A 27,192-nucleotide genomic window follows, 5' to 3' on the forward strand; every position below is an offset into this window, starting at 1 on the left:
ATTCAGAATATTTTTTTCTTGTTTCCTCCTCCAAAAACGAGGTGCGTCTTGTGGTCTGGTGCGTCTTATAGAGCGAAAAATACGGTAATAAGGAAATAAACCACATTCAAAAATTATCAAAGGGGGGATCATCACAGGTGGGGAACAGGGCTTTTGTCATATTTCTGCTGCTTTTGGGGGTGGTTGTGGCTGTCCGTTCTCTCATTCTACAGACATTTCACCAGGCCTGTGGCTCAGCGGTAGAGCGTCCATTTTGCAGGCCTAAGGTGCCAGGTTCAGTCTCAGGCTGGAAATGTCCCTTGCCTTAAATCTCTCACCTGAAACTGCCCCTTGCCCGCTACAGCCTGCAAGATGGGACTAGCTTTTTAACCATAAATTGGTTTACCTGCTTTTGTATTTCATTTTAGCCTGAATCAGTTTTGTGTACCGAAATGTCTGTCCTACAGTTTAACCTGCTTTTGGAGGCTCCACTCTAAATATGATGTGTAGGGTAGCTTAATGTTTCCCCCATCAATTGTTTATGCAGTAATTTTCTTTACGGCAACAACAAAAAGGGGAAACTTTAAAAAAATTGTGATTAAGGAGCTGTGGTGGAGATGGGTTAGTGGCAGCACAGGTAGCAGCCAACAGGTACCCGCTTCAACAGTCCCCCCCCCCAAGCTGTTGGAAACAGGCCAAATCAGGTTTGTTTCTTAGTTTTTGCATTCAACTTGGAGCAGGGAAATATATATCCATTTGCAGAGCAGTAAAATGATCACCCCGTTTACAGCTATACATCTTAAAAGTGAGAGGGGAAGACGGTTAGCTGTTTACTTTGTGGAAAGGGAATAGCAGGAGACTTCCACTCCGACACAGCTTTCTGTGCAGTGCAATCACTTCTGCGCTTGCATCTGGCTGCCAGCTGGATTCCCTGCTGGAGCAATGCTGTGAAGATTCCCTAGGAGCCTTGCAAAGTGGCTCTGTGTGCAGCCACCTAGGGAATTGGTGCTTTTCAAACACCGGGAGCGTATTCCCACAGGAACCTCCGCAGTAAAATATTTCACCTCTTGTACCGTTTGAAAATCGCCACTATGGTAGCGATCAGATGGCTGCTGTCCGTTTCAGCAGTTTGCCTACATGCTGAGATGAAAGGCAGCTTTTGTCCTATTGTCAGTGTTGACTGGTGCCCACAGGACCTGGTAGAGCCTGCTAGACTGTAATGGTGTGTTTTTGGCCAATGAGGTCATGGACTGTGTTCAGGTTGTTCAGCCCTGTCCCCTGTCCCCCCCCCCCCGCCCCGCTCAATCCTTCCTTGCAAAGATACTGTGGGCACTCAATTTTTACTGGCTTGCAGGCGTGTTTTTAGGAGATGGTTTGGAGGCCCAGACCCTAGCTCTTTCGTACCAGACCCCAGATCTCTTGCCCCTCATTCCCTCTTCAAACTTATTTTTACAACTCTGCTTAGAACAATGAACTTGACTATTCCCCATGTCCCTTCCTTTCTGCTACATACATCTGAAATTTGAGCAGGATTTGCTAGTGCAACTGATGGCATAATTCCACTGGTAGCTTATATTAATTAGCAGAAGGTTAGGGACTGAAAATCCAAAGGTCTTGTCTACTTGATCATCACTTTTGAGGGATGTCAATTTACAAGCATGAGATGTAAAGGTATTATAGGAGGATACTGCATCCTCTTAAGGCATTGAACTGAGGTAAGCTTCCTCCTTAAAGGGACATCCCCCTACTCATGTTTTAGTCTGCACAAACAGCAGATGAGTGGTTCCTGAGCTGACTGACCATTTCAGAAGGCCCTTGGGAGATCATATTATTGAATTCTGCTCTCATTGTGCTGTCTGAGGAGGATTAACAAATGGCACCTGCTACCTCAAGTCAAGGTCAATTTACTTTGGCACCTGAGACACAAAATCCTACAAGCACCTCCCTCACCCTGGCAACAGAAATATAGCAATAATACATTAAATAACCAACAATTTGTTCCCTTTTCCTGACACTCCAAATCTGCAACCACTTCGCTTTACCTAATAGTAGGGCTGGTCTAAGGCACGTGGGTGGCGCTGTGGTCTAAACCACTGAGCCTAGGACTTGCCGATCAGAAGGTTGGCGGTTCGAATCCCCACGATGGGGTGAGCTCCCGTTGCTCGGTCCTGCCAACCTAGCAGTTTGAAAGCATGTCAAAGTGCAAGTAGATAAATAGGTACCACTCCGGCGGGAAGATAAACGGCATTTCTGTGTGCTGCTCTGGTTTCGCCAGAAGTGGCTTAGTCATGCTGGCCACATGACCCGGAAAAACTGTCTGCGGACAAACGTCAGCTCCCTCGGTCAGTAAAGCAACATGAGCGACGCAACCCCAGAGTTGTCCGTGACTGGACTTAATGGTCAGGGGTCCCTTTACCTTTACTTTTAGGGCTGGTCTAGTCTCCTTTTGATACAAACACTCCCCGTATAGAAAATTAAATGTCAGGAAAGAGTATGCTAATTTTGTATAAACAAAATAAACTTGCAGTTTGAAATCATCCCGCTCATGTACAGCGCTAACACATCTCCAGTTGCACATGTGAGCTTGGTTTGTCCTGCCAACTTTCATTTCCCCCTCTTGCCTTCCCCATCTTGTTCATGCAGCATGGGGCTCTATTCCTGAATGGCATTCAATTAGGTTTTAGTCGTAGTAAAGGTAAAGGGACCCCTGACGATTTGGTCCAGTTGTGGCCGACTCTGGGGTTGCGGCACTCATACTCGCTTTCTGGGTCATGCGGCCAGCATGACTAAGCCGCTTCTGGTGAACCAGAGCAGCACACGGAAATGCTGTTTACCTTCCCGCCGGAGCAGTACCTATTTATCTACTTGCACTTTGACGTGCTTTCAAACTGCTAGTTTGGCAGGAGCTGGGACCGAGCGACGGGAGCTCACCCCGTCGTGGGGATTCGAACCGCCGACCTTCTGATCAGCAAGTCCTAGGCTCTGTGGTTTAACCCACAGTGCCACCTGCATCCCCTTTAGTCATAGTAGACCTACTGAAATTAATGGACAAAACTTAAGCTGTGTACACACTCCTGCTTATTCTGCATCCAGTGTGCTGTTACCACTGGATTGCGAAGTGGTGTACACATATGGCTAGCCACAATCCATATCTATTCTGTATCTATCCTGTTGTTTCCCATACTGTATTTTGATGTCTCTCCCCACCCTGCCCCCGGAAACCAGCTTCAAACTGAACTGAAGAACAATCCACCTGTATTTTAAGCTGGTAATGTGTACACAACCGTAGTCAATGGGTCTGCTCTGAGTTAAAGCTTAATTGAATACCACTCCTGGTTCCCTGTGGATTCAGGTTACCTTCCCCCATTCCTATTCCCCAGCTTGTCGTCGTTGTCCTCCTTGCTACTAATCTGTATGGAAGTTACTATATTAGTCTGAGTGGCCAAAGTGGATTCAGCTTCCATCTGGAAAGATTAAACTTCCTTTATCTGCTTAACTCAGTATCCGCTAGATAACAACTCAATTCCCTAACCATATTTACTTGGGCACCAGCCCCATTCATTTCAATGGGACTTATTTGCAAGTATTTGAGCTTACGGTTGCAACCCTAGCCTTCTGTCGCTCATATTCCTGTGCCAAAAGTTAGTAGAATCTCAAAACCAAGATAAACTCAGTGGTCAAAATTCGCTATTAAAAATCCCAGTGGGTTCAGGTCTAGAGCAGAGGTGAGGAACTTCTGGGTCATGGGCTGGATACAACCCGCAGGACCTCTCCTGCTTTACCCTGTTTCTCATCCTCAGCATCCATTTCTTCTCATTCAGCTGGAAAACAACAAATTACAGGTTCCTGGAAAGGATCGGAGAAACAGAAGAACGCTTGAGACAACTTAAAAAATGTAATCCCTTCCTCTCCCATGTGAAGTGATATAGCCCACTCTACCACCACAAGACTCTACCACGTTCTTCAGCTGCAAGCTCAGAACAGGCTTCAAATTAAGCCCAGGAGAGATGGGAGCTGATTGTGCATTCTCTATTTTGCAGGAAGTATTTTAGATCAGATCTTCTGCAGAGAAGGTGGGGGAGGGCGGTGGAACCCAGAGTATGTTACGGATTGAGTGGCAGGTTCACAATTCTAATAATGCCCTTTGGGAAGTGATCTGAGCTTTTCTGAAGGAGTGGCATTGCAGAGCTTCTTGGCAGGAAAAAAAATAGGTAATTTCATTTCAAACAGTGACGGGCTGATACTTCCACAACTAGTAAGTGTCCCTTATTGTGTGGGGAAGTTTCTAATGCGCAATCCGGCTCATTGTCCACAAGAGTTAGAGTACAATCCTATACATGTCTATTTATAAGTAGGTCCCACTGAGTTCAACAGGGCATATTCCCATATAAACAGGTAATGGACGGCAACCTTGAAAGTGCTATAATTTCAGCTTGTTTAATTCAGCACAATATTTTTCACTTAGGAAGTTTATTTTGTGTTGCCTGCAGCATGAATACTTTATTATTATTTATTTAAGGCTCGCTTCTGCTTTCTGTCCCATGCTTGCAGTTATGCAGAAGCAGTGCAAGAGAAACTCAAAAACATGTTTTAATATCATGTGTGATGTAGAAAATGCCTACAGTTTCCCCTAGGGGGTAGACTATTATGAAAGCCTCTCTGAGAAGTTTGGTTTGGCTCTGGGAGACTGTGGTTTAAAAAAGCCAGGCGCATAAATCCACTTCTGCCACTGGATTCCACAAGCAGCCTTGGGCAAGTCTCATTACCTTTCCGAGTTGCAAGCTGGAAAGAGAGACTTAAAAAAAAAGTATTCTGAAGGTAAATGTCATAAGGTCCTAAAAATCATTAGCCACCTTGGATTTGTTTATTTTCCCAAGGGGGTATACATATTTAAATAAAAAGAATGAATTAAAATAGCCCCATGGGCGTAGCCAAGGGGGGCAAGGAGGGGCAGCTCTCCCACAATCAATAAAAACACGTATCAAACAGGTTCTGGCACCCTAACAAAAAGCCTGCCCCCCCCACAAAAAGCCTGGCTACCCCATGAATAACCCTTTGAAACTGGAACGTTTCAAATGAAGAGTAGGGAAGGGGCATTAATTTGGCAATTGTTCTATGGGGAAACTGGCGAGCCGACTCCCCAGCTGGAGGAGCGGAGGAGAAATCTAAGGGGACGTTTGAGGAGAGGCGGCGTGTTTTCCGAGAAGGGACTCTGCCACGGAATGTGGGGGGCTCGGGGAAAGAGCCGGGTGTGGTGGTGAAAAGGGCAGCCAACGGCTCTGGAGTCTGCTCTTACTGCGAGAGGGAACCGGCCGTTTTGCGCCGTGAGCGTTTGGAAATGCGCGCTGCGTTGCGGCGCGCAGTGAGCGACGGATCATCTTCCGCAGGGGGGCGTCGCTGGATCGCTTCTCAGTGGGAGGTGGGCGTCTTGTTGGATCCATCCTCTCAAAGACGATCCCGGGGGCGGAGTGGGGCGCAAGTGTGTGTGGAGAGGCAGTTAAGAGGCGCCTCATCCATTCGTTATAGTCGCTGTGCGCCCTCGCATTACTGGGGATTCTTCTAATCCCATCAAAGGGCAGGTCCCCGCCCTGTTGCGTGCGTAAAAACCGTGCTGCTTGCTCCGTGCCAGACCCACTTAAACCCGTCTGGCTTCCACAGACGCCGGACTCGCGACTGGTCGTCCTCGCCCCCGCTTGCAACCCAGCACAAAGCTCCTCCCCGATTACCATAATCTCTAGGATCTTTTGGAGCGTCGTTACCACGGATTGCAAAGCCAGCCCTTCAGCGCGCTCTGCTCAACTTGCTCAAACTTTGCTTAAAATAATAATCATTCCCCCCCACATCGCAGCCGGTGTGTTTTGTTGGAAACAGGCCAATCCGATTTGAGCCAAAATGGATTTACACTGCCGGTCTCCGTGCAGCTCCCGCCGCCTGCTTTGGGTCTTGCTGGCTTGTTGCATCGGACTCTTAACCGCAAACAGAAGAAACATCCCAAGGAGGCAAGGTAAGAAAGAAAGAAAGAAAGAAAGAAAGGGAAAGAAAGAAAGGAGGGGCGCGCCAAACTCTCGCCGACTCCAGTGCCCTCTCTCGTTTCTGAGTCCCTGGGCATCTTTTGGGAAGATCAAAAAAGTGCGAAGGAATCGCAGGCACGCGCCCGCTTGCACTGCTACGTGGTGCGCATAGGTGGTGGGTGGACGGGGAAAAGTTAAAAATGAAAACAAATTAAGCATAAAGGGCTCCCCCGCCCTCCCAAGTAACGCGCGCGCTCTTAAGAGACGCACTTAAGCTCCTTCGATCCCGTATCCTCGCACACCTACTCGCCACCACCAGCTCCTGCTGCGTAAATCTTAGCGGTCTGGGGAAGCCACTGTTTTGGGTTTCGTTTTCATTTTAGCCCCCCGAAGAACGGCTGAGAGTTCAGACAGAGTCCATGTGATCTCAATTACTAGACATTGGCGAGGGAGAGAGCAAAGGGTGGGGCGGGGGGTTCCATGCCTTTAAAAGAACCATTATTTAATCCATATTGTCAAAACAGCTTCTCCATTTCCTGTTGGGAAAAGAACAATCGGACGAGTCATCTCTCCCCCCCCCCCCAAAATCCCCCCCGGTTTATTACGCGTAAAACAAATGAAAAAGGAGCCGAGGCAAATTGTAGGAAAGAACATCCATTTGTTTTAGGTCATTTCCACCCCAAAAATTCCTGAGTTCATCAGCGACTCCCGGGAGAAGAGTGTGTTTATGGTTTTAACTAAAATTCATTAAAAAGAAAAGACATTAGCAGATGTGTCTTATGGTATTAATGATCTATGCGAACACTGGGAAAATATGCTGCTAGTTCAGAGTTTACATCAAGCTTTGAGACAGACAAGTCAGGCTTATTCCAATGTGATGTTTTACTAGAAAGAAAAGTTGAAGGGATTTGTAATCTTCCTGTCCTCTGTCTCCCAGTGGTGCTCCTTTGCCTTTTAAAAAATAACAACAGCTGAGTCTTTGTAAGGCAGAAATTCAACCAGGTAAGTTTCTCCCCATCAACACCCCACTTGTGGAAAAAGTTGAACCTGTTGAATTTCTGTCTGACATCAGTTGCTAAAGGAGCAGAAACCCCGCTCTGTGGTCTGGTCCGTTTTACTCCAGCTGATTTCTTTCTAGCTAGCAAGTTCTGCTTTAAAAGTAAGTGGCTTTTTTGTCAAAAGTTATTTGTCATTTTTTCCTTTAATTGGAAGCGAGAATGCTCTGGGTGTTAGAAGCATTAGTACCTGGCTGATTAATATTTTAGTGGTTCATGATACTCCATTTAAAAATTAACTTTTTCTCCTGCCCTCTCATTAAAGACAGGCTCATTATACCACCTGCTTTTCCTGTTACTTGTTTCCATGCTAAACGGAGTCTGTGTAACACAAGCTCTTGGGAGAGATGCCCCTTATTCTGTTTCATTCATTTCAAAAGTGATAGCTAATGTGAATGCCTGCCTGACTAGTATTAGGTTCTCTGTCATCTTATTGTACAAAATGTCAGTGTGTTAATTGGATAGGGCTTCTGTACTCACCTTCCGTACAATCAGTGTTTCCTTTTGCAGATAGCAAAGAAAGTCTGGGATGATTAGGCAAATAGAAATATTAACAAAAATAGTAGGACTTCAGAAATGTAGATTGTTCCACTAGAAAGTATCTCATAGACGTTGCCTAGCCCAACACTTTGGAGTTATGCCTCAGTGGTAGAGCAATGCTCTACATAGAGGTTTCAGGTTCAACCCCTGAAATCTGCAGGTAGGTCTAGGAACCCAGCATGGAGAACTACTGCCAGTCACTGAAAACCCTTTTGGACCTGGCATTGCCAAACCACCCCCATGGTTCAACTTCGACAGGTGTGTGGGGCAACCTTCCTGCCCATCACCTGGTGCCATTCTTGTTCCGTCAGCTGGGTTTTCCCATCCACCTGTCTGTGTGACTTGTGCAACACATCCCAAGCACCCTATAGCCAGCTAGTTGCCAGGTGCTTGGGAACCACAGCACACTATGGAAGCCATGAATATAGGGTCACACAACTAATCCAGCAGGGTTAACTGTCCGGCAGTTGATGGGTGGCTACCTCAATGCTGCTTTTTGCAGGATTGGGCTGTGCAGTCAAATATCCCATGGCAAGATCAGTTGCTCAGCCTGTCAGATGTAATTTCAGATGTAGGGCAGATGGGCATTGTTTGGAGTAAACAGCTTTGTGGGCCAAATCGTGCAGTGCCAAATTTGGTCCATGAGCCAGATATTCTGCACCCTAGGTGTACATCATGGCTAGCCAACCTAGTGCCATGTAGATGTTGTTGGCCAACTCTCCCTTCATCCCTCACCATTGGCATGGGAGCTGTAGTTTTGTTGAACAACATCTGGAGCCCAGCCATATTGTGCTGGATGGACCAGTAGTCTGACTTAAACTATACCTGGGAAATGTTGAGCTCAGATGAGCTCACAAAGCAGTCTTGTGTATGGCACCAGTATATGATTATTGTTGATGCACCTGTTACTTATTCAAACAGCATCTCCACTTTGGACTCAGATGTGGAGAATTGGGACATCCGTGCTTATAGACCTCCCCCATATGAGGGAGGACCCTAACGGGGTCAGGAGCTCAATGCATTTGTGTTGGCGTGCAGATAGACACCCTTCTCACATGTGCAAAATTGATGGGGTGTTTATTTGGCCATTAGGTACATCGATGGGTGATTGGGACGTGGGTGGCGCTGTGGGTTAAACTACAGAGCCTAGGACTTGCTGATCAGAAGGTTGGCGGTTCGAATCCCCATGATGGGGTGAGCTCCCGTTGCTCGGTCCCTGCTCCTGCCAACCTAGCAGTTCGAAAGCATGTCAAAGTGCAAGTAGATAAATAGGTACCGCTCTGGCGGGAAGGTAAACGGTGTTTCCGTGCGCTGCTCTGGTTCACCAGAAGCAACTTGGTCATGCTGGCCACATGACCCGGAAGCTGTACGCCGGCTCCCTTGGCCAATAAAGCAAGATGAGCGCCACAATCCCAGAGTCAGCCACGACTGGACCTAATGGTCAGGGGTCCCTTTACCTTTACCTTACATTGTTGGGTACAAAGTTAAGCTGCATGACCTTCATGCATCCTTTAAACACCTGAGGGATCATCTGAAATCCCTTCATTATGGACAGGAATTCTACCACTTGGTCCATTGCTTACCTGTTCTTATATATAAGAACTCTTTCCTGTTATGCAACTTAAAAGCATGCTATGTTGCAACTTGAGATTCACACATTCTTGCTTTTCCATTAGCTTCTTTCAGTAAATAGAATGCAAGTTCTCTGTTTTCTTTATGGAGACATTTGAAAACTACTCGTTTGGATATTTTGTAAGCAGCTGCGAAGGGAAGGACACATAATAACTTCTTCACATTTGTTAAGTGATTCAGTACCCCTCTTTCAAAAAATGGTGGTTGATTTCTGCTGCATTCATGGAGTTGGACTTATTGATGACCTTTGGGGTCCCTTCCAGCACTACAGTTCTGTGATTCTATGGAGCCAAACTCTTGTTTGGGGAGGGGGGTCATACTTAACCAAGGATAGCTCAGTTGGTAGAGCATGAGGCTCTGGATCTCAGGGTCGTAGGTTCAAGCTCCACGTTGGGCAGAAGATTCCTGTGTTGGACTATAGATAACCCTTGTGGTCCCTTTCAACACTACAATTCTATGATTCAGTGGTAGAGCACATGTTTTGCATGCAGAAGGTCCTATGCTCAATCTTGAGTATCTCCTGTTAAAAGGATCAAGTAGCCAATGATGGGAAAGTCCACTTGCTGAGACCCTGGAAGGCTATTTCACTAATGGTCTGACTCAGTACAGTGGTACCTCCGGTTGCGCATGGGAACCGTTCTGGAGCTCTGGCCAGATCCTGAGGAATTTGCAAGCGGAGGTGCCTGTTCCGTGCATGTGCGTGGCATGGTGTGGTAGAGCGCTTCTGCGCATGCGCGTATGGTGAAACTTAGAAAAATACTTCCGGGTTTGCTGTGTACGTAACCCGAAGGATATGCAATCACAGGTGTGCGTATCCAGAGGTACCACTGTATAATGCTTTCCTTACTGTATGTACTCACATTACAGTCTACAAGGCTTCTAGGCTTTTGCGTCTAGTCCAAACTTTACTGTAATTTCCCTAGAGACCATCAGTTAGTATATCCCGTCATGCAGCTGCAATATTAGTATTATTGCTGGTGAAACGCCCACCAGATAACATAAGGCAAGTTTATGTTTTAAAGCTGGAGAATGTCTCTTGACTAACAAGTAGACTTTGCTGTTTGTGCAAAACCTTGGACAATTAATAAGCCTACACACTTAACCCCTTCCCAGGGAATCAGTACTGTAGTTACCTACCCTGATTGTTGCCCATTTCCGAAGGACTATGTTCAATCTTAGCCATTTGATTACAGGCCTGTTCAGTGGGACAGTCATTTCCCCCCACTTTTTTAAAGAGTGAACTTGTTTTGGGTGTTAGACATGCAAATAGGTACAGTGGTGCCTTGGTTTACAACCATAATCCGTTCCGGAGGTCGGTTTGTAAACCAAAACAGGTTGTAACCCAAGGCATGCTTTCGCCAATGGGACCTCCAAATTTTTTTTGTTTGTAATCCAAAAAATAAAAATAAAAGGGTTGTAGTCCAAAAAAAAGGTTGCAAACTGGGACACGCACTTCCGGGTTTGACGTGTTTGTAATCCAAAATGTATGCAAACCAAGACGTATGCAAACCAAGGTACCACTGTCCTGAGATGAGGACAAAGATTGGGATAATGGCTGTTGATGCCCTGATGGTTGCCCTAAATCAGCTACTTGCTGTAATGCTTTCATATGAAGTTCCTAAAAAGGGCGTAGGGTTTCAAATGACTTTCATGCGTTGACAAATAGAGAGAGGACTCATGCCTGCTGACCATGCTCCTTGCTGGCTGCTTGTTTGACATAAGTGTGATGGCGCCATATGCGCTTCTCCACCTGAGCAGAACATTGGACCACTTAAGCCCTTTCCTGTTCTTACTGTTTCACAGCTGGTCTTCGGTAGCATGCTGGATTTGCAGTCCATTTAGGAAGACTGAGGGGGACCACTTGAATGGGCTTATTCAGAAGTGCTTAATTTCTTTTCTTTTTAAGTGCTTGGCTTGGAAGTCAGGTCATACCTCCTGATCCCAGACATGTGCAGTCTAGCAACAGCCACCTATTGGGATGGAAGAAAGTGTACATTTGTATATATTCAGAAACATTTTATTTTGCCTTGCTGCTTCACACGAATAACGTCTTTTTGAACCCAAGTTCCATGGGACTGAGCTGTGTTGATCTCTGGCACAAATCAAGCCCCGCTTTTAAGCCTCAATACTTGCACATAACACACACACAATCGTATTGATCATCTGAGGGTCCAGACTGGATGACATGATGCATACACTCTGGTTTAAGTGGCCTGTGCTTTGGTGACTGCAGGATTGAACCCTGGAGCATCTGGGATGCTAAACAATGAGGATTTTCATGTCCATGTATAGCAGCTCCTTTAAAGCATAAAGATGGGGCTTTCATGGACAGGCAGTTTGTGTAAACTTCGTTGGGGCTCTTGAAAGAGACTCTTAAGGATACATAAAAGGCCTTCAGAATCTAATGCTACTTTTGATCTGTAGCAGAATCCCTACTGACGTCAGTGAGTCTTTTGCATAGGGATCAAGGGCACGGGGTCTGGTCCTTGATGTTGAAATAGTAGAGAGCCAGATTAAAATGATCTTTGCACTCGGAATGAATAGATTTGGAGGCAAAATGCAGGCTCTGATGAAACATCTGAGGAGGATGCTCACTGCATTAGGTCACTGCCATAGTTGGGGGCCCACTGCACTGGGCACATCTTTGCAAGCTCAAGTTAAATGCATGAGAGCTGCATAAGAGCATGGTGGTTTAAAGAAATATATACATTAGTTAGGAAGCATAGGGAAGTTTAAAAAAATGTTTTATTGTGTTTTTATATATGTTGGAAGCCGCCCAGAGTGTCTGGGGGAACCACCCAGTCAGATGGGTCTCTATTTTTACAAATAATAAAATGATGATGATGATGATGATGAACATTTAAAGCTTTGCTTCATGCAGGGATGTCACAGGCTCAGTACAGTGGTACCTTGGGTTACATACGATTCAGGTTACATACACTTCAGGTTACAGACTCCGCTAACCCAGAAATAGTACCTCGGGTTAAGAACTTTGCTTCAGGATAAGAACAGAAATTGCGCGGCGGTGACGTGGCAGCAGCAGGAGGCCCCATTAGCTAAAGTGGTGTCTCAGGTTAAGAACAGTTTCAGGTTAAGAATTAAGTTCTCCAGAACGAATTAAGTTCTGTACACACAAACTGTGGCTTAGTGTGACTGCGCAAGCTCCTATATGAGAGATTGAGGCTGCTTCACTCATCCAGTTCTTCTGCTGTGCTGCTGTGAGATAAGCCATGGCTTAGCATGTTGTCTGAACCCAGGCTCCTGTTTCCTCTAGACAGACCATGAATCCAGATTTGGATGACATGCTAACCCAAACCTTGGCTTAGTTTATAGCAGCAGCAGGACTAGAAGGGGAGTAAAGTGGCTTCTACCTCCTTTTCCATGAGCCCACATACTCACATGTTCATGCTAAGCCTTGGGTTTTTTCCCTTTATACATACATGCTTCCTTCCAGCTGAGGTTACATTTCACGCAGAGGGCTTTAGTCCACAAAGGCAGATGCTGCAATAAATTGGTTTGTCTTTAAGGTGCTGCAAGATGATTATTTTTCTGTTACACCATCCCTCTGAAATTTAAAAATTATGGCACTTCGGTGTGCTCTTTGCTTGTGACTTCTGCTAGTTTCAAATCCTAGGCTCCGTGAAGTGAGCCAAAAGTCTTAATGGATCAGTCAGCATAATTAATTGGGTCAGGTCATTCATTAATTTGCAGGATAAAATATGCATTTCAGTCGGATTCTATTTGGAGATTCATCTGTTGTGAAGGGGTTCTGAGATAACCTATATTCATCTTCCTGAATTGAGTGAAGGGATAGAGTGGGCCATGTTCAAATCAACGATACTATGAATTAAAAGATTATATCTTAATGTCTTTAGGATGATTTTCTACATAGTAAGCATTTTGTTTATGATATTAAGAGAAGCTTTGAGGATTTTTAAAAAATATACTTGACTTTCCTTGAAATAGTTTAATTTTTACTTGGAATAACTAAGTGGTTGATTAAAAAGAAGACAGTTAATCAGTCAATCATCAGTAGCTGTGATAGTATTGCAATGAGAAAGGAAAGACTCACCTGTTGCATGAAAACAGCATTTTTTTTAATAGGCTGATGTAACCCAGTGATTAGTTTGTGCAAATTCTACACACGAACTCTGCAGAAAAGACAGCAATCTCCTGTAATATAGTACTATCACACATTATGCTTTTATAAATAAGCCTAAAACTTTAATATGAAAAAGTGTGAATTAAACAAACACATATTTGCAAACAGGCGTATTAAACAGGATTTCTTGGCAGAGAGCCAGGATTGATGGCAGCTCATTGTTGATACACAGCCTTGTACTTTTCCTCTTATCTTCAATGCACCAGAGGATTAGATCAAAACTTCTACTTCCACTTTTAAATAAGCCACAGTTCCTTGTGATGTGTGAACTCGGAGAACTGTGTTTTGCTTAAATTATGAGTGCCAAAAAGCCAAGGGTTTAAGCCGCAGCAAACCATAGCTCTCTAAGTTGTGAAACCACAGTTTAGTTTAAAACCAGAGGTGGATTCTCCCAGTGCTCTCGTTTGGTGCATCAAAGAGGTGAGGGAAAGAGGGTTTACTGTGGAAACCATGGAATCTCATAAACATCTAAACTGTGGCAACATGTAAAATGGTCCTAAGTTAACATGAAATGCTGGTGCAAGGACTTAAGGGCTGAATGGGACAAGGGTGCAGGGAAGTTTTTTTGGTAAAGGTAAAAAGGTAAAGGACCCCTGGATGGTTAAGTCCAGTCAAAGGCGACTATGGGGTTGCTTCGCTCATCTCGCTTTCAGGCTGAGGGAGCCGGCGTTTGTCCACAGACTGCTTTCCGGGTTATGTGGCCAGCATGACTAAACTGCTTATGGGGCAGCGGAACACCGTGACAGAAACCAGAACATATGGAAACGCTGTTTACCTCCCTGCCACAGCAGTACCTATTTATGCCCTAGCATGCTTTCGAACTGCTAAGTTGGCAGGAGCTGGGACAGAGCAATGGGAGCTCACTCTGTCACGGGGATTCAAACTGCCGACCTTCTGATCGGTAAGCCCAAGAGGCTCGTGGTTTAGACCACAGCGCCACCCACACCATGAATTGTATTACCAGGCAAGGATCCATGCAAGGAGATTGAAGTTAGGGTATTAATGATGCAGAGGAACAACACACTCCTAATTGCTGGAGAGCAAAGTTGCTCCATTATGCATTGTCTGTGAGTTTCTCATAGTTGAGTTTCTATAGTTCTCATAGTGAGTTTCTCATAGTTGGCGATTGCTGAATGCCCCAGAGGGGTCCTTGGTCTGATGTTGAAATGCATGGTTTCTGAATTAGAGGTTTTTTCTTCAACCCAGCCACAATGCTTTGCAAAATGTGTACACCTTTTTCAGAGGTCTCAGAATGGGATTAGCTCCACAATGACAGGTCCTTCTCAGTTGTTTTCCCAACACCCTCCTCTCCTCCCAACTGCCACACACCTTGCCCAATGTGAGGTTGGAAAGAGCTGCTACTTACAGTGGTACCTCGGGTTACAGACGCTTCAGGTTACAGACGCTTCAGGTTACAGACTCCGCTAACCCAGAAATAGTACCTTGGGTTAAGAACTTTGCTTCAGGATGAGAACAGAAATTGTGCGGCAGTGGCGCAGTGGTAGTGGGAGGCCCCATTAGCTAAAGTGGTACCTCTGGTTAAGAACAGTTTCAGGTTAAGAATGGACCTCCAGAACAAATTAAGTTCGTAACCCGAGGTACCACTGTATTCTTTTTTTCTGACACCTCACAGACTGCACCAAGGAAAATAATGGCAGTTAAAATTGCTTATCGCAAGCTTGAGTAGTCACTCTGAATTCCAATTCTGTGAGATTACTCCAGAGTAAGAGGTTTACAGATTGACAGTTCTATTTCAGTGGAAGTTTGTATTAGTTGAGCTCATCATAATTTGGCTTAGCCAGAGTACCAAGCCTTATTCCCAGTCTGGTAAATTTGGCCTATTTTGCTCATTAGGGCATAACTTGCATGCAAAGTTCAGGTCCTTTAAAAAAAAATGTTTTGGTCCAACAATAGTGTAAAGGAAGAAACAAAATTATAAGCTGAGTCATATTGTTGGTCATTTGCTATTGTGCAAACAGCACAGTTGGAGGCATAATACTTAAGAGCAGGCTGAGCTTAAAGCTTTTATTGGACAGATGGCTAATTTTACTGGCCTGACCTCAAGGATCTAGCTCTGTGATCCCTGGTTAGCTCAATAGATGCCAGTAAATACTAGGATAATTGAGATGGACAGTGTTTGCGAATTAAATGGCCATCAGCTGCAGAGACAGGCAGGAAAATAAAGGGACAAATGAGAAACTGCTTTTAACGTTTCTCTAGCTTCTGATATATTAAAAATATACTTCTTTGGGGAGGAGGGGAAAGGCATTGTCCACTAAAAAAAGATATGTTAGCTGGTTGATGCCAAAGTGTTGCTGTAAGTCAGAGAGATGGTTTGGGGCTGTAACGCAGGCTTGCCTACGGCCACCTGTCAGTTTAAGATGCCCCTGTATCTCTTTTTCCCCTCCATCCTATCTTAGCAGAGAAGTCATTTTACTGTCAATCACAAGAATGAATCCCATCTGGCAGGGAGGTTGAGGAATCCAATGGTAGTTAACACTATGTTAACCCATCTCCCAACTTCCCAAAGGTGTCAGACCATCAAAACTGCTGCATTACACATGAGGAGACCAGTACCCTGTTTGTAAGTCACTGAAATTCATAGAATCATACAGTTGGAAGGGACTCCATGGGACAACTAGCCCAGGCCTTTTGCAATGCAGGAATTCTGACCATAGCTGTCCCTGTGTGGGCTAGAACCACTAACTTTCTGGTTAGATGCACTGACCCACTGCACCACAGTAGGATCAAACTGAATGTCTGTGTTTTAAAGTACCATTCTGGTTTTACATTTCTCCTGCCTTTCCTATTCTAAATAATCTTCACACCAAGGGATACTGCCAGACTCATGTGCCTAGATAGTCACGATTCCTGCAATTTCATGGGCATATGAGTGGGGTTGGGCAAAGAAAATTCAGCCACCTTGGGCTCTGGCCTACGCAGACTGGCTGTCATGGAAATAAATGAGGAGAAAAGGTCTTCCCTGTTCTGCCACTACTAGAAGATGGACATACAGTGTGACCTGACCTAGGGCAGCATCCTTGGGGTGGTCTGATATTTAAGAGAAGGGGCTTGTGTTGCTGTGGACTTATCTGTCCATCTGCTTCATCTGTTCATCATGAATGGGCCACAAAAAGGATGTCTGGGAAGGCCTTTCCAGACATCCTTTTTGTGGCCCATTCATGATGATTCGTGCCCACAGTGCTGTCAGAAGCAATCCCACTGTCAACACTGTGGGTTATATTCAACTAAGTCATAAGAACAGAAGAGGAGCCTACTGGATCAGGCCAGTGACCCACTTAGTCCAACGTCCTGTTCTCACAGCGTCCATCCAGATGTCTGTGGGAATGTCTGCAAGCTGCCATGATTGCGACAACACTCTGCTCACCTCCGATTCGCAGCATCGTTGGCTCTGACAGTGGATGCAGAACATAGCTGTCATGGTTAGTAGCCACTGACCGTCTCGTCCACCATGAATTTGTCCAGTCCTCTCTTAAAATCATCCAGGTTGGTGGCCATCCTTAGTTTAACTGTGTTTCAGCCCTCCTCAGAGTAGACCCATTGCAACTACAGTCATACCTCGGGTTGAATATGCGTCAGGTTGAGCGTTTTCAGGTTACGCTCCATGGCGACCCAGAAGTAACGGAATTCGTTACTTCCGGGTTTCGCCGCATGCGCAGACGCTCAAAATGACATCACGCGCATGCGCGGAAGTGGTGAATCGTGGCCTGTGCAGACGCGGGTTGCGTTCGCTTCAGGATGCGAACGGGGCTCTGGAATGGATCCCGTTTGCGTCCAGAGGTACCACTGTAATGGACTAAAGTTAGGCTCTACTCTGAGCAGTGTTCACATTGGATGCAACCCTGTTTGTGCCTACAGATGTTTGGGGAGCAGTCTAACTGCTTCATTTCCAATTAGTGTGTGTCCCATAACATCCTGCTGGAATCCCATAACTTTTCCTACTAGAAATGTTCTGCTTTCATTGCACTGTAGTCCCTCTGGACAACCATAACATGACAGCCCTGGGGAAGCATTGCAGCACAAACTAAAGCGGAATAAATCCACCAGTAAGGCACTATTCTTGTGTCAAAAGCACGTAGCAGAAAACACCCACAATAAAACACTAGTCTGGAGGAGCCCATAAAGCAGCCTCTTATAGAAGATTCCTTCCTTGGAGTGTTTGGACTAGATAACCCCCATGGTCTCTTCCAACTGTACAATTGTATGGTTCTGCTATCCATTTCTCCTCATGCCAGCTTCAATCCAAATTTAGGAAAAGCTGAAATTTAAGCTGGTAATGTGTACAAAGCCAAAGTGTGTGTGTGTTCCTTCTTTGCAGAGGTTTGCTTCATTGCATACTCTGTATATAATACCACAGCACTTATCTACTGGAGCCATTATCCCTTAAGACACCTGTTTTCTCCTATTTGTCTTTAATTTTGTTTCTGCTTTGTTTACCTTCTTGGCTCCGCTTCCAGCGAAGTCCTTATGAGTGGCAGAAAAACATTTAGAAGACTCTTTGCAGATGGGGGCTGCAACCTGCCCTCGTCTCCCCCACTTGCAGCTCAATTTAGGGAAGGCTAAACCCCAGGAGAGAAACTGCAGCCGTGTGCAATTTAAATCCCACCTACACTATTCCAAAGGCTATTGGAATTGTGGGGTTTTCTGAGAAGGCTTCGATTGAGACCCTGCTGTGAAATATCGTTTTCAATAAGCTGAGTACAGAGATCGTTCAGGTAGCTACGCAGTTCTGTTTCAGTCCTGCTGTTTATCATATGTTGAATGGTTTAAAAAAAATGAACGGCACCTATCATTTACCTGGAGGAGAGGCAGCCCCAGAAAACAGGGGAAAGCAGCAACAAGTGAAGAGGTAGTACCTAATTCTGAGAAATAATAATTGTTGAATGTAAATTGCCCAATGCATTTTATTTCTTCCTCACAAATAACAAATAGGAAGGCGAAAGAGATGTTGAAATGAGTGAAGGTAATTGCTTTAGGGTGGTTTTCTTTTTCTTTTTGCATTAGTTTTAAAATCTGCATGTTTTTTGTGAGCCTCAGTTTGAGATTCTGCTTCTACTTTCTTTTAAACAACAACAAAAAAAAATCTCATGTACAGAGACATCAAAAAGAAGTGGGCGGACAACAGACAAGACAGCAAGGACTGTTTCTTCCATGGTTTGCTCTTTTAATACTGATAGACAAAGTGAGTTAATGCAGGAATTGCATCTGGAAAAGGTCAAATTGAGAGTGGCAATAAAACTAGTCCCTTTTCAGTAATGAGATTTGACCTTGAAAGGGCTTGATGGAGTAAAAGGAGTAGCCAAGCTCACCTTGTAGTTTTTCTCTCTCACCCCCTCCCCCCATAAGTTCTTCTGCTCAGAATCTTGCTGGCGTACACAGATCAATTTTGTAACCCCCAAGAAACAAGCGACTGAGAGAGAAATCTATTTCTGAAGGTGGGGGGGAGGGGGGAAATCAGCTGTAAAAATAAATGCCACAAATGCAGCTTGCTAAAATTAAACTCCAAGATCAAAAACCCTTGTGGGTCCGATTCGAAACCTCTTGATGACTGCTGGACTCATTCTGAACATTTATTTATAGTCATATTTGAGATGCATTATGGATGAGGAAAAAGGAAGTCAAGCACAATTTTAAAAAGGGCAAAATGAAACTGTAGCTGTCAGGAATCTGGCTATATCAATAAGTGAAATACTGTAGACTTAAGTTCCCCAAAGACTTGAATATTTCTATCCTTATTTCCACCGTGTTTCTATATAATTGCCAGTGGTGTTCATTGCTTAATATTCAGGCTGTTCCTTCACTTTAGCTTTGCGCTCGGCTGCCGTTTTGCGCATTCTTTCCAAATCTCATTGGATGGTTTGTTGAAGTAGTTGAAAAACACAGCATTCACCATGTGTAATAATAATCACAATATTCATAATAATGAGGCTTAATAGTGCTGTAATTGTGTGCAGGCAGTGAGAGAACAGTTCCCTTAGGATAACTTAAACTGTACACTGTTCACTCTCTGGCTCATTGCAGTTTCCTCCATAACAAAATATTCTAATGTTAAAACCACAACAGGGCAAGGTAAAGAAAATGCAAACCATATTAAAGCACTCAAGAGCAACTGCGTATTAGAGATAATGGACACACAGCAAAGCCTCAGAATTAACTTCCAAGCTTCTCAGGAATGAATCCCAGTAGCTAAGAAGGAATTGCAACAGACCAAGGGAGGATGCTCGCAATCCAGATATGCCCTGATTGTATGTTCACCCCTTTATTTGGGGTGATCGGTACCCAAATCAACAACTAGGTTTGTCTGTGCAGGTACAGTGTGATTCCATGGGGCTATTTTAGCCCCTGGGCAACTTGACTCTTGCTCCTACTAATGCACAGTAGTTGCTCCTTTCTTGTGATGCTTGAGGAATTCAAGTTCTGTGAATTTCATCGTGAATCGACCTGATATGCACTTTCCAGACTGGTAGGCAGATTGTAAGATACCAATCCTTCAGATCTCACACTTTTCTGAATTCTTGTGGTGGAAAAGAAAAAGTACCAAAATGTCCTTTGAAAACGTGCAATTCAGGACACACCATGTTTAGAAACGTGTGCATTGGTATTTAAATGTGCATTTTCTGATATTTAAGTCTGATTTTTAATGCAGATTTGTTTGGGTGTTGTTTTTTTTATAATCACAGTTAAACAGGACAGAACAGGCTTAGGAATGAACACTTGTGAAATTGACAGGGCCTGGAAATAGATGGATGAGTCAGTCCCTACTCCTTACTGCAGCTCCATAGGCTAGTTTTCCCCTCTTGTGGGAGTGCGGGTGGTGCTGTGGTCTAAACCACTGAGCCTCTTGGGCTTGCCGATCGGAAGGTCGGTGGTTCGAATCCCCGTAATGGAGTGAGCTCCCGTTGCTCTGTCCCAGCTCCTGCCAACCTAGCAGTTCGAAAGCATGTCAGTGCAAGTAGATAAATAGGTACTGCTGTGGCAGGAAGGTAAATGGCATTTCTGTGCACTCTGGCTTCCGTCACAGTGTCCCGTTGTGCCAGAAGCAGTAGTCATGCTGGCCACATGACCCGGAAAGCTGTCTGTGGATAAAACACCGGCTCCCTCGACCTGAAAGCAAGATGAACGCCGCAATCCTAGTCGCCTTTGACTGGACTTAACCGTCCAGGGGTCCTTTACCTTTACCTTACCTCTGCCCTCTTATGGTTTCCAGCAACTGGTATTCAGAAGCAGCGTTGCCTCTGCCACGGGTACCAACTTGAATAAAATAGCACGGGCAGGTAAGCGCCGCCCCACAAAATCAATCACAAGATTGATACCATTTGAATGGCAATGCCCATCAATGTTTGGGGCCCCAGTCCCCTCAGTTTGGGGGGTAGTTGCAGGGACCTTGACCCCTAGGAATTAGCTCCTGTGCCTCTGACTGTGGAGGCAGACCATGACCATCATGGTTAGTAGCCACTGATAGTCTCACCCTCTGCTGCTTTGCTGTGTCAAGTGGGTTATTGCGTGTTGTAATCCAAGATTCCCGGAGGATAACCCAGTTGGGGAAGGCTCCTGTAAGTGGTACAGCCCTAGTTCAAACTGTTCCTATACTGCAGGGATGTCCAACCGGTCGACTGCGATCTACCAGTTGACTGCGGGTTGTCCCTGGTTGATCTCGTGATCCTGATTGATATCCCAAAAACAACAACTCCTCCTCTGACCATGCAACTTTGGTCAATACAATGGGTAGATCACTGCCAGGTTTTTTTTTTCCCAGTGGGAGTAGTTTTCCCAGTAGTGATGTATGGAAGTGAGAGCTGGACCATAAAGAAGGCTGATTGCCAAAGAATTGACACTTTTGAATTATGGTGCTGGAGGAGACTCTTGAGAGTCCCATGGACTGCAAGAAGATCAAACCTATCCATTCTGAAGGAAATCAGCCCTGAGTGCTCCCTGGAAGGACAGATTGTGAAGCTGAGGCTCCAATACTTTGGCCACCTCATGAGAAGAGAAGACTCCCTGGAAAAGACCCTGATGTTGGGAAAGATGGAGGGCACAAGGAGAAGGGGACGACAGAGGACGAGATGGTTGGACAGTGTTCTCGAAGCTACCAGCATGAGTTTGACTAAACTGTGGGAGGCAGTGGAAGACAGGAGTGCCTGGCGTGCTCTGGTCCACGGGGTCACGAAGAGTCGGACACAACTAAACGACTAAACAACAACAACAGATCTCAGTCTCTTGGAAGTTGGACATCCCTGCTGTACTGTATCACTTCACACTACAGGTGAAGGGAGGATGATATGATTTCATGCTCCTCCACATAAAAACGCCTTACACACACACAAAAGCAGCTAGGATAAGGGTTATAGCCCTTTTGTCCACCTGGCACACCAGTATTCTATGACCAATGATTTGCTTTAATGGGGAAGTCTTCCAGTTTAATGGGAGAATGGCTCCGCCACCTGCAATTCAAAGCTGTGCTACCAAAGAGCAGTTGATGTAGATCAGGCCACAGGAGGAGACTTTTAGTAAACTTTGCTGACACACTCAAGTCACAGCTTCTTCTCTTAAAAATTACATTCGCTTTCTATTCCTTAGGTTTGTAAGTTTCCACCGGCTGTCCTCCTATTTGACATCTTGAGAGATCTTGAGTAGCACAGCTGGGAAAGGCCTCTATGCCTGATTCCCCAGAGAGAGAATAAGTTTCACGATGTGCTGCCAATTAGGACTGACAGTCATGTCCTAGCTGGAGTCTTGGTCTAACTTTGCTTATGTCACAAATGGCCTTTGTTCCAAAGGGAGTGGGTGACGGGTGGAAGCCACAGCGTTTGGACTGTAAAGCAGCACCCAGTAATACTTCATGGTTAGAACTGTTCTCCGTTCTCAGACAAGTGGCAGGAAATGCGCGCTCATTACGTGGTGAGTGTGAAAAAATGCCACATCGGAGGTGGGCGAGAAAATGGCCTCTGCTGCAGAAATGCTCAAGAACAGCTTCTAGTGATTGTGATGTTTGCTTGGGAGCATCGCTCCATTGTGTACCAGCTCAGACTTTGGGGCTGAGGCGAACGCCTGTTAAAAAACAAACAAGACCGACAAATGTCATTCCAGCATTGACTTTGGCATTCAGGTCTGATCCTTTTGGAGTTCTACAACTTATTCTAGTGAGGTTGCAGATTGGTTCTTGTTGCTATGTTTGTTTATTCTGCATGCTGACTTTGCTTCCTATCATGTCGATGTTAGAATTCCTGCTCCATGATTGCAGTCATGGGATTGTTGTCTATCACATGACGGTGTATGTTTTGACTCCACAGAGTGGGAAGTGACGGAGACAGGAAGTTTGTGTTACTGTGTTCCGTGAAGCGGGACTATTGTCCTTTGTTCATTCTCTTTGCTGTCTGATGCTAGAGAGAGAGGGAGCCATGTTGCAGTGCTCCGTGTCTGTTTATATGTAAATAGATTAGCCAAAATGCTGACTTGCTGAGGTCTGTTGTGCAAGTTGCGAAGACTCTGCGGATCCCTAAGTGTGCCGATGTCTGTTGGCATCGGTCGCTGTGATGTTTGGGCTGAAGAAAGCTTTTGAAGCTCCCGATCGATCGACCAGGAAGGAGAGAACATGCCAGTCGGGCATGTGTCTCTGCCAGGGTCTTACTCGAGAGTAGGATGAGCTCCTGACAGTCACATGCAGGCTACTTATCTGTATACAGTTTGTGGAAAAATATTTTCTTTGTTTTTTATATATAATTTTCACTGTTACAATTTTTTCACGTTTACACTCACCTGAGGCGAAACAGGAATGTGCGTCCCCCACCGTGTCCCCCCTGCAGCCTGAAATTGGTGAGAGGAGGGTGTTCCAGTGGAAGCGGCGGGGCAGGTGGGGCTCCGCCTGAGGCAGCCACTTAACCCCACCTCATGGGTGGGCCGGTGCTGTTCTAAACACACACACACACACACCTCTCTGCCTCTAGGCAAGCAAGAAGGATGAAAATTCATGGAAATATCCCATCCAGATAAAAACACTCAAGGAGGATGCCAACCAGGTGTGTGACTTGGGGAGAGCCCTGAGGTTCATGTAGAGAAGCCTGGGTGAGCTGCGCTTGGTTCCTCAGCCTGAGCTTCCCCATCTCAGATTGAGAGGAAGATGAAGAGAAAAGCCCATAAACTTGATAGCCAATGTCAACGTGTGAGGAACTTAATAAGAACATTTATGAAATGACTTACAGGCTCATCGATAACCCAAGATAGCCGATTTCTGTATTTACTCATGGGTAGTTCTAAGCTTCAGTCAGTGTTCAGGAAGACGTAATTATGATTCGCAGCGCAACCTCCCTCCCTCATAGGAAGTTGGGCTTTGTAATAAAATCCGCACCTCTAGCAGTGAGGGCTTTGGGGCTGTAGAGTTTTGGCACGGCAGGCAGCATTTTCCAAAAAGAGATGTAACATTTTTAAAGCGTGGACTTTCTGTATCTCTCATCTTTTTTTAAAAAAAGTAATTTTCTTTTCATATAGTGAAACCGTGGGCAATATATTTTATGACAACTTAATTAGAGTTTGGCTGAGCCTCTGAGACTAGATGAAATTGCTTTGTAGGCCAGATTTGGCCTTTGGACTGCAAATTAACCCTCCCTAGTGTAAAGATTTATTATTATTCTATAGGAAATTACTGAAATCTATTATTTCTTATGTATTGTAGCTGATTAATTATTTAGCACTTCAGTATATAATATGGCATGCTTTACATCCCTTTTCTCAGGCTGCAATTCTATGTCCACCTATTCAGGAATAGGCACCATTAAACTCAGTAGAGCTTACTTTTGAGTATATACACATATGACTGGAAAGAGCTATTGCTCAGTGGTAGAAATCTGCAGAAGGTTGCAGGTTCAATCCCTGGCAGCTCCCAGGTAGGGCTGAGAATGTTCCCTGTCTGATAATCCAGATAACGACTGCTTGCCAATGTAGGCAGCACTGAACTAGACAGATCTGTTTAAGACAGCTTTCTAGGTTGCTTGTGACTGCACTACAAGTATCTTCCTTTGTTTAAGGTTAGGAGTCTAATTCACCAACTGTTAAATCATATCAGTTGCTTGCTGATTGGCTATTTGGAAATATTTGACCATGGTCAAATATTCCATGGAGCTAAGACAGGGCTTGCAAGTGTTGCAAGTCTGTTTTGTTACTGTTAGAAACGCATGGATTACACTTGTTGGCTACTTTTCTAATTTAGAAATGTATGATGCTGTAGGAAATGGCAGCAGGGAAGCCTGGCATTTGTAAACTACTCTGCCTCCTTATTCAGGTTGGGAAACAGTTTTCGTTTTACAGTGGTACCTCGGGTTAAGTACTTAATTCGTTCCGCAGGTCCGTTCTTAACCTGAAACTGTTATTAACCTGAAGCACCACTTTAGCTAATGGGGCCTCCTGCTGCCACCGTGCCGCCGGAGCACTATTTCTGTTCTCATCCTGAAGCAAAGTTCTTAACCTGAGGTACTATTTCTGGGTTAGCGGAGTCTATAACCTGAAGCATATGTAACCTGAAGCGTATGTAACCCGAGGTACCACTGTATTTTCATTTCGCTTTTAATTTGCATACCACCTTTCTATATTACTAGACACAAGGCGATTTACAAGCTGAAGAAACAACGATCACACACCTTATAGCAATCTGATGCAATACGAAAAAGGTCATAGTAAAAACATTGCTTTGAAATAAACAACTTACATCAAATAAAGTATTCTTCAATAATACATTAGAATAAAACAGTACACAATAAAATTAAATATCAGGAAATAATTAAACAACTTCAATCTCAGCAGTTACAATAAATAATTACGAAACTATAATCAACAAAAACAGCAGCAAGTCGCAAAGCATAAATATCACAATGCATACAAAACCATGTAGAAGGATCAGATTGAGAAACGAAGACACACACATTTATCAAAACAGGAAATTACAGGTGGCTCATTAACAAATGACTGGGCAGAGCTTTTCAAACTTTTCCTGTTGGTGGTACACTTTTTAGACCTGTATAATTTCACAGCACAGTAATTTAGTTTTACTAGCAAACCAGAGGTTAAACTAACCCCTTTCCAGCCCCGGGAGGAGTGCAGGGAGTGGTCGCACAACACACCTACACACTGCAGCCGACACACTAACGTGTTGCGATACACAGTTTGGAAAGCTCTGCTCTAGTGAGTAAAGGAGTAAGAAGACACCAATTTCCTTTCTGCCTGGCATTTGTTGCATGCAGTGCTGTTTCCATTTTGCTGCAGTTTGGCTTCTTCTGACAAAAACTTCATTATTCACCCTGCTTTCCACGATGGCGAAATTTTACATAATTGATTGCACAGTTAATTTTGTTGTCATTACATTATTCCACACTATTCATTTTAATGCGAAGGAAAGGCAGTGCAAATTGGTAATAATAGTAATAATCAGTCACATATTGTTATGTATTGCTTGCAGACTGAAAACAGCAGCAGCGATTACTGATCCTATTTGCTAGATTAGTTTCCATTCTGAACATGAGAGGAACAAGCAAATGCTGGCAATTTGCACAGCTGTTTTCATCAGAATTCCCCAGCACTGCTATTAGTGATCATCCCCTATTATTATTATTATTATTATTATTATTATTATTATTTGCAAAGGGGTTGAGACTAGAAGGAAGGACAATGTAGCACTAGAGCCTTTTAAACCTAGAACTGATTCCAGGGTGGTCTGGTTCCAGTTTGCAATGGGTATGTTCAAATTTTAATTGCAAAGCATTGCATTTGAGGTGAGAGACTGCACCTTCCGTTAGGACCGCTTCGTATATGCGATTAACCACTTGATGTTGCAGTAGCCAAGGGAAGAATAGTCATGTGCGAACCAGTCCTAAGAAGCCAGGTCACTCTTTTACCACCAAAGCAGCTCCTTAGCTGCTGCTTCCTCTGTTGAGCTCCCTGTAGCTGCACTCATGTGGAAAAGGGTTTACAGAACTGGAGGCACTGAATGAAGAAATACGTTTTCTGTGATGAATTCATTTCAGTAAAATACTGCTCCGTGGAGCCCTGTATCGCTACTTGCCATGCCTGTGAAGAACTGTTTCTGTCAGCTGGTAATCTTATCTGAGCCCTTTCAGAAACTGGGAGCTTAAAAGATGCATGCACACCACAGACTCCAATGTTATTATTGCCAGAGGCAACTCTTTCTAGATTTGAAAATCCAGTACCAACTAAGTCAGATATGTACCTCAGAAACATGGTTTACCATGGCCTCCCCAACCCTTCCCATAAAACAGTTTAAGAGTTTAGCCTTTTCTAAGGCGCAATGGGCAGTTAAAGGGATAGATATTGGTGGTGTTCCTCTCCTCCATGTTTTTTTTTTTTTAAGCAGTGCCCTGTAGTGGCTAGAGGGTTAAATTTGGCTTTGGGACTGAATTCAAATCCCTCTTCAACCACAAAGCTTGTTTGTTGCCTTGGACAGAGAGGATTGCCAATGCAACACCTACGGGTCCCCGGGTCCCCACCGCTACTTCCTATGGCATGCGGAAAGGAGCTTAGCAAATACCCCCTCAGAAATTCACAATGCATGACAGACGGTTGGCTCTTCCTGTTCCTTTCCTGTTTGCACTGGTTTGGCATCTCTTACACTGAAATCAGCACCTGCTTCCATATGCCCGCATTAAATCTAGCAGAGGGTGACTGACTAGTTGAGTCCCGAGCATTGATATATTTATTAAATTGAGCCCATTACAACTTGGGAGGGGGCAGTTTACCTGTGAGAGCACCTTATCCCATATATGTCCACTTGACCACTTTGATCCACAAA

At 44.6% G+C, this 27,192-nt stretch overlaps 1 protein-coding gene across 1 annotated transcript in view; it reads left to right on the forward strand.

Annotated features, from left to right (window-relative positions):
* Positions 1–5,129: 5,129 nt before the first annotated feature.
* The window catches only part of EGFLAM (EGF like, fibronectin type III and laminin G domains), a 106,758-nt gene continuing 84,695 nt past the window's right edge, over positions 5,130–27,192 (forward strand). Inside the window, exon 1 of the mRNA XM_083576043.1 lies at positions 5,130–5,983. Within this exon, the coding sequence (XP_083432169.1) occupies positions 5,872–5,983 (112 nt within the window). The 5' untranslated portion in view covers positions 5,130–5,871. The remainder of the gene's footprint in view (positions 5,984–27,192) is intronic.

The sequence above is a fragment of the Podarcis filfolensis genome (genome assembly GCF_964270895.1).
Source record: "Podarcis filfolensis genome assembly, chromosome: 11".
Lineage (NCBI taxonomy): Eukaryota > Metazoa > Chordata > Lepidosauria > Squamata > Lacertidae > Podarcis > Podarcis filfolensis.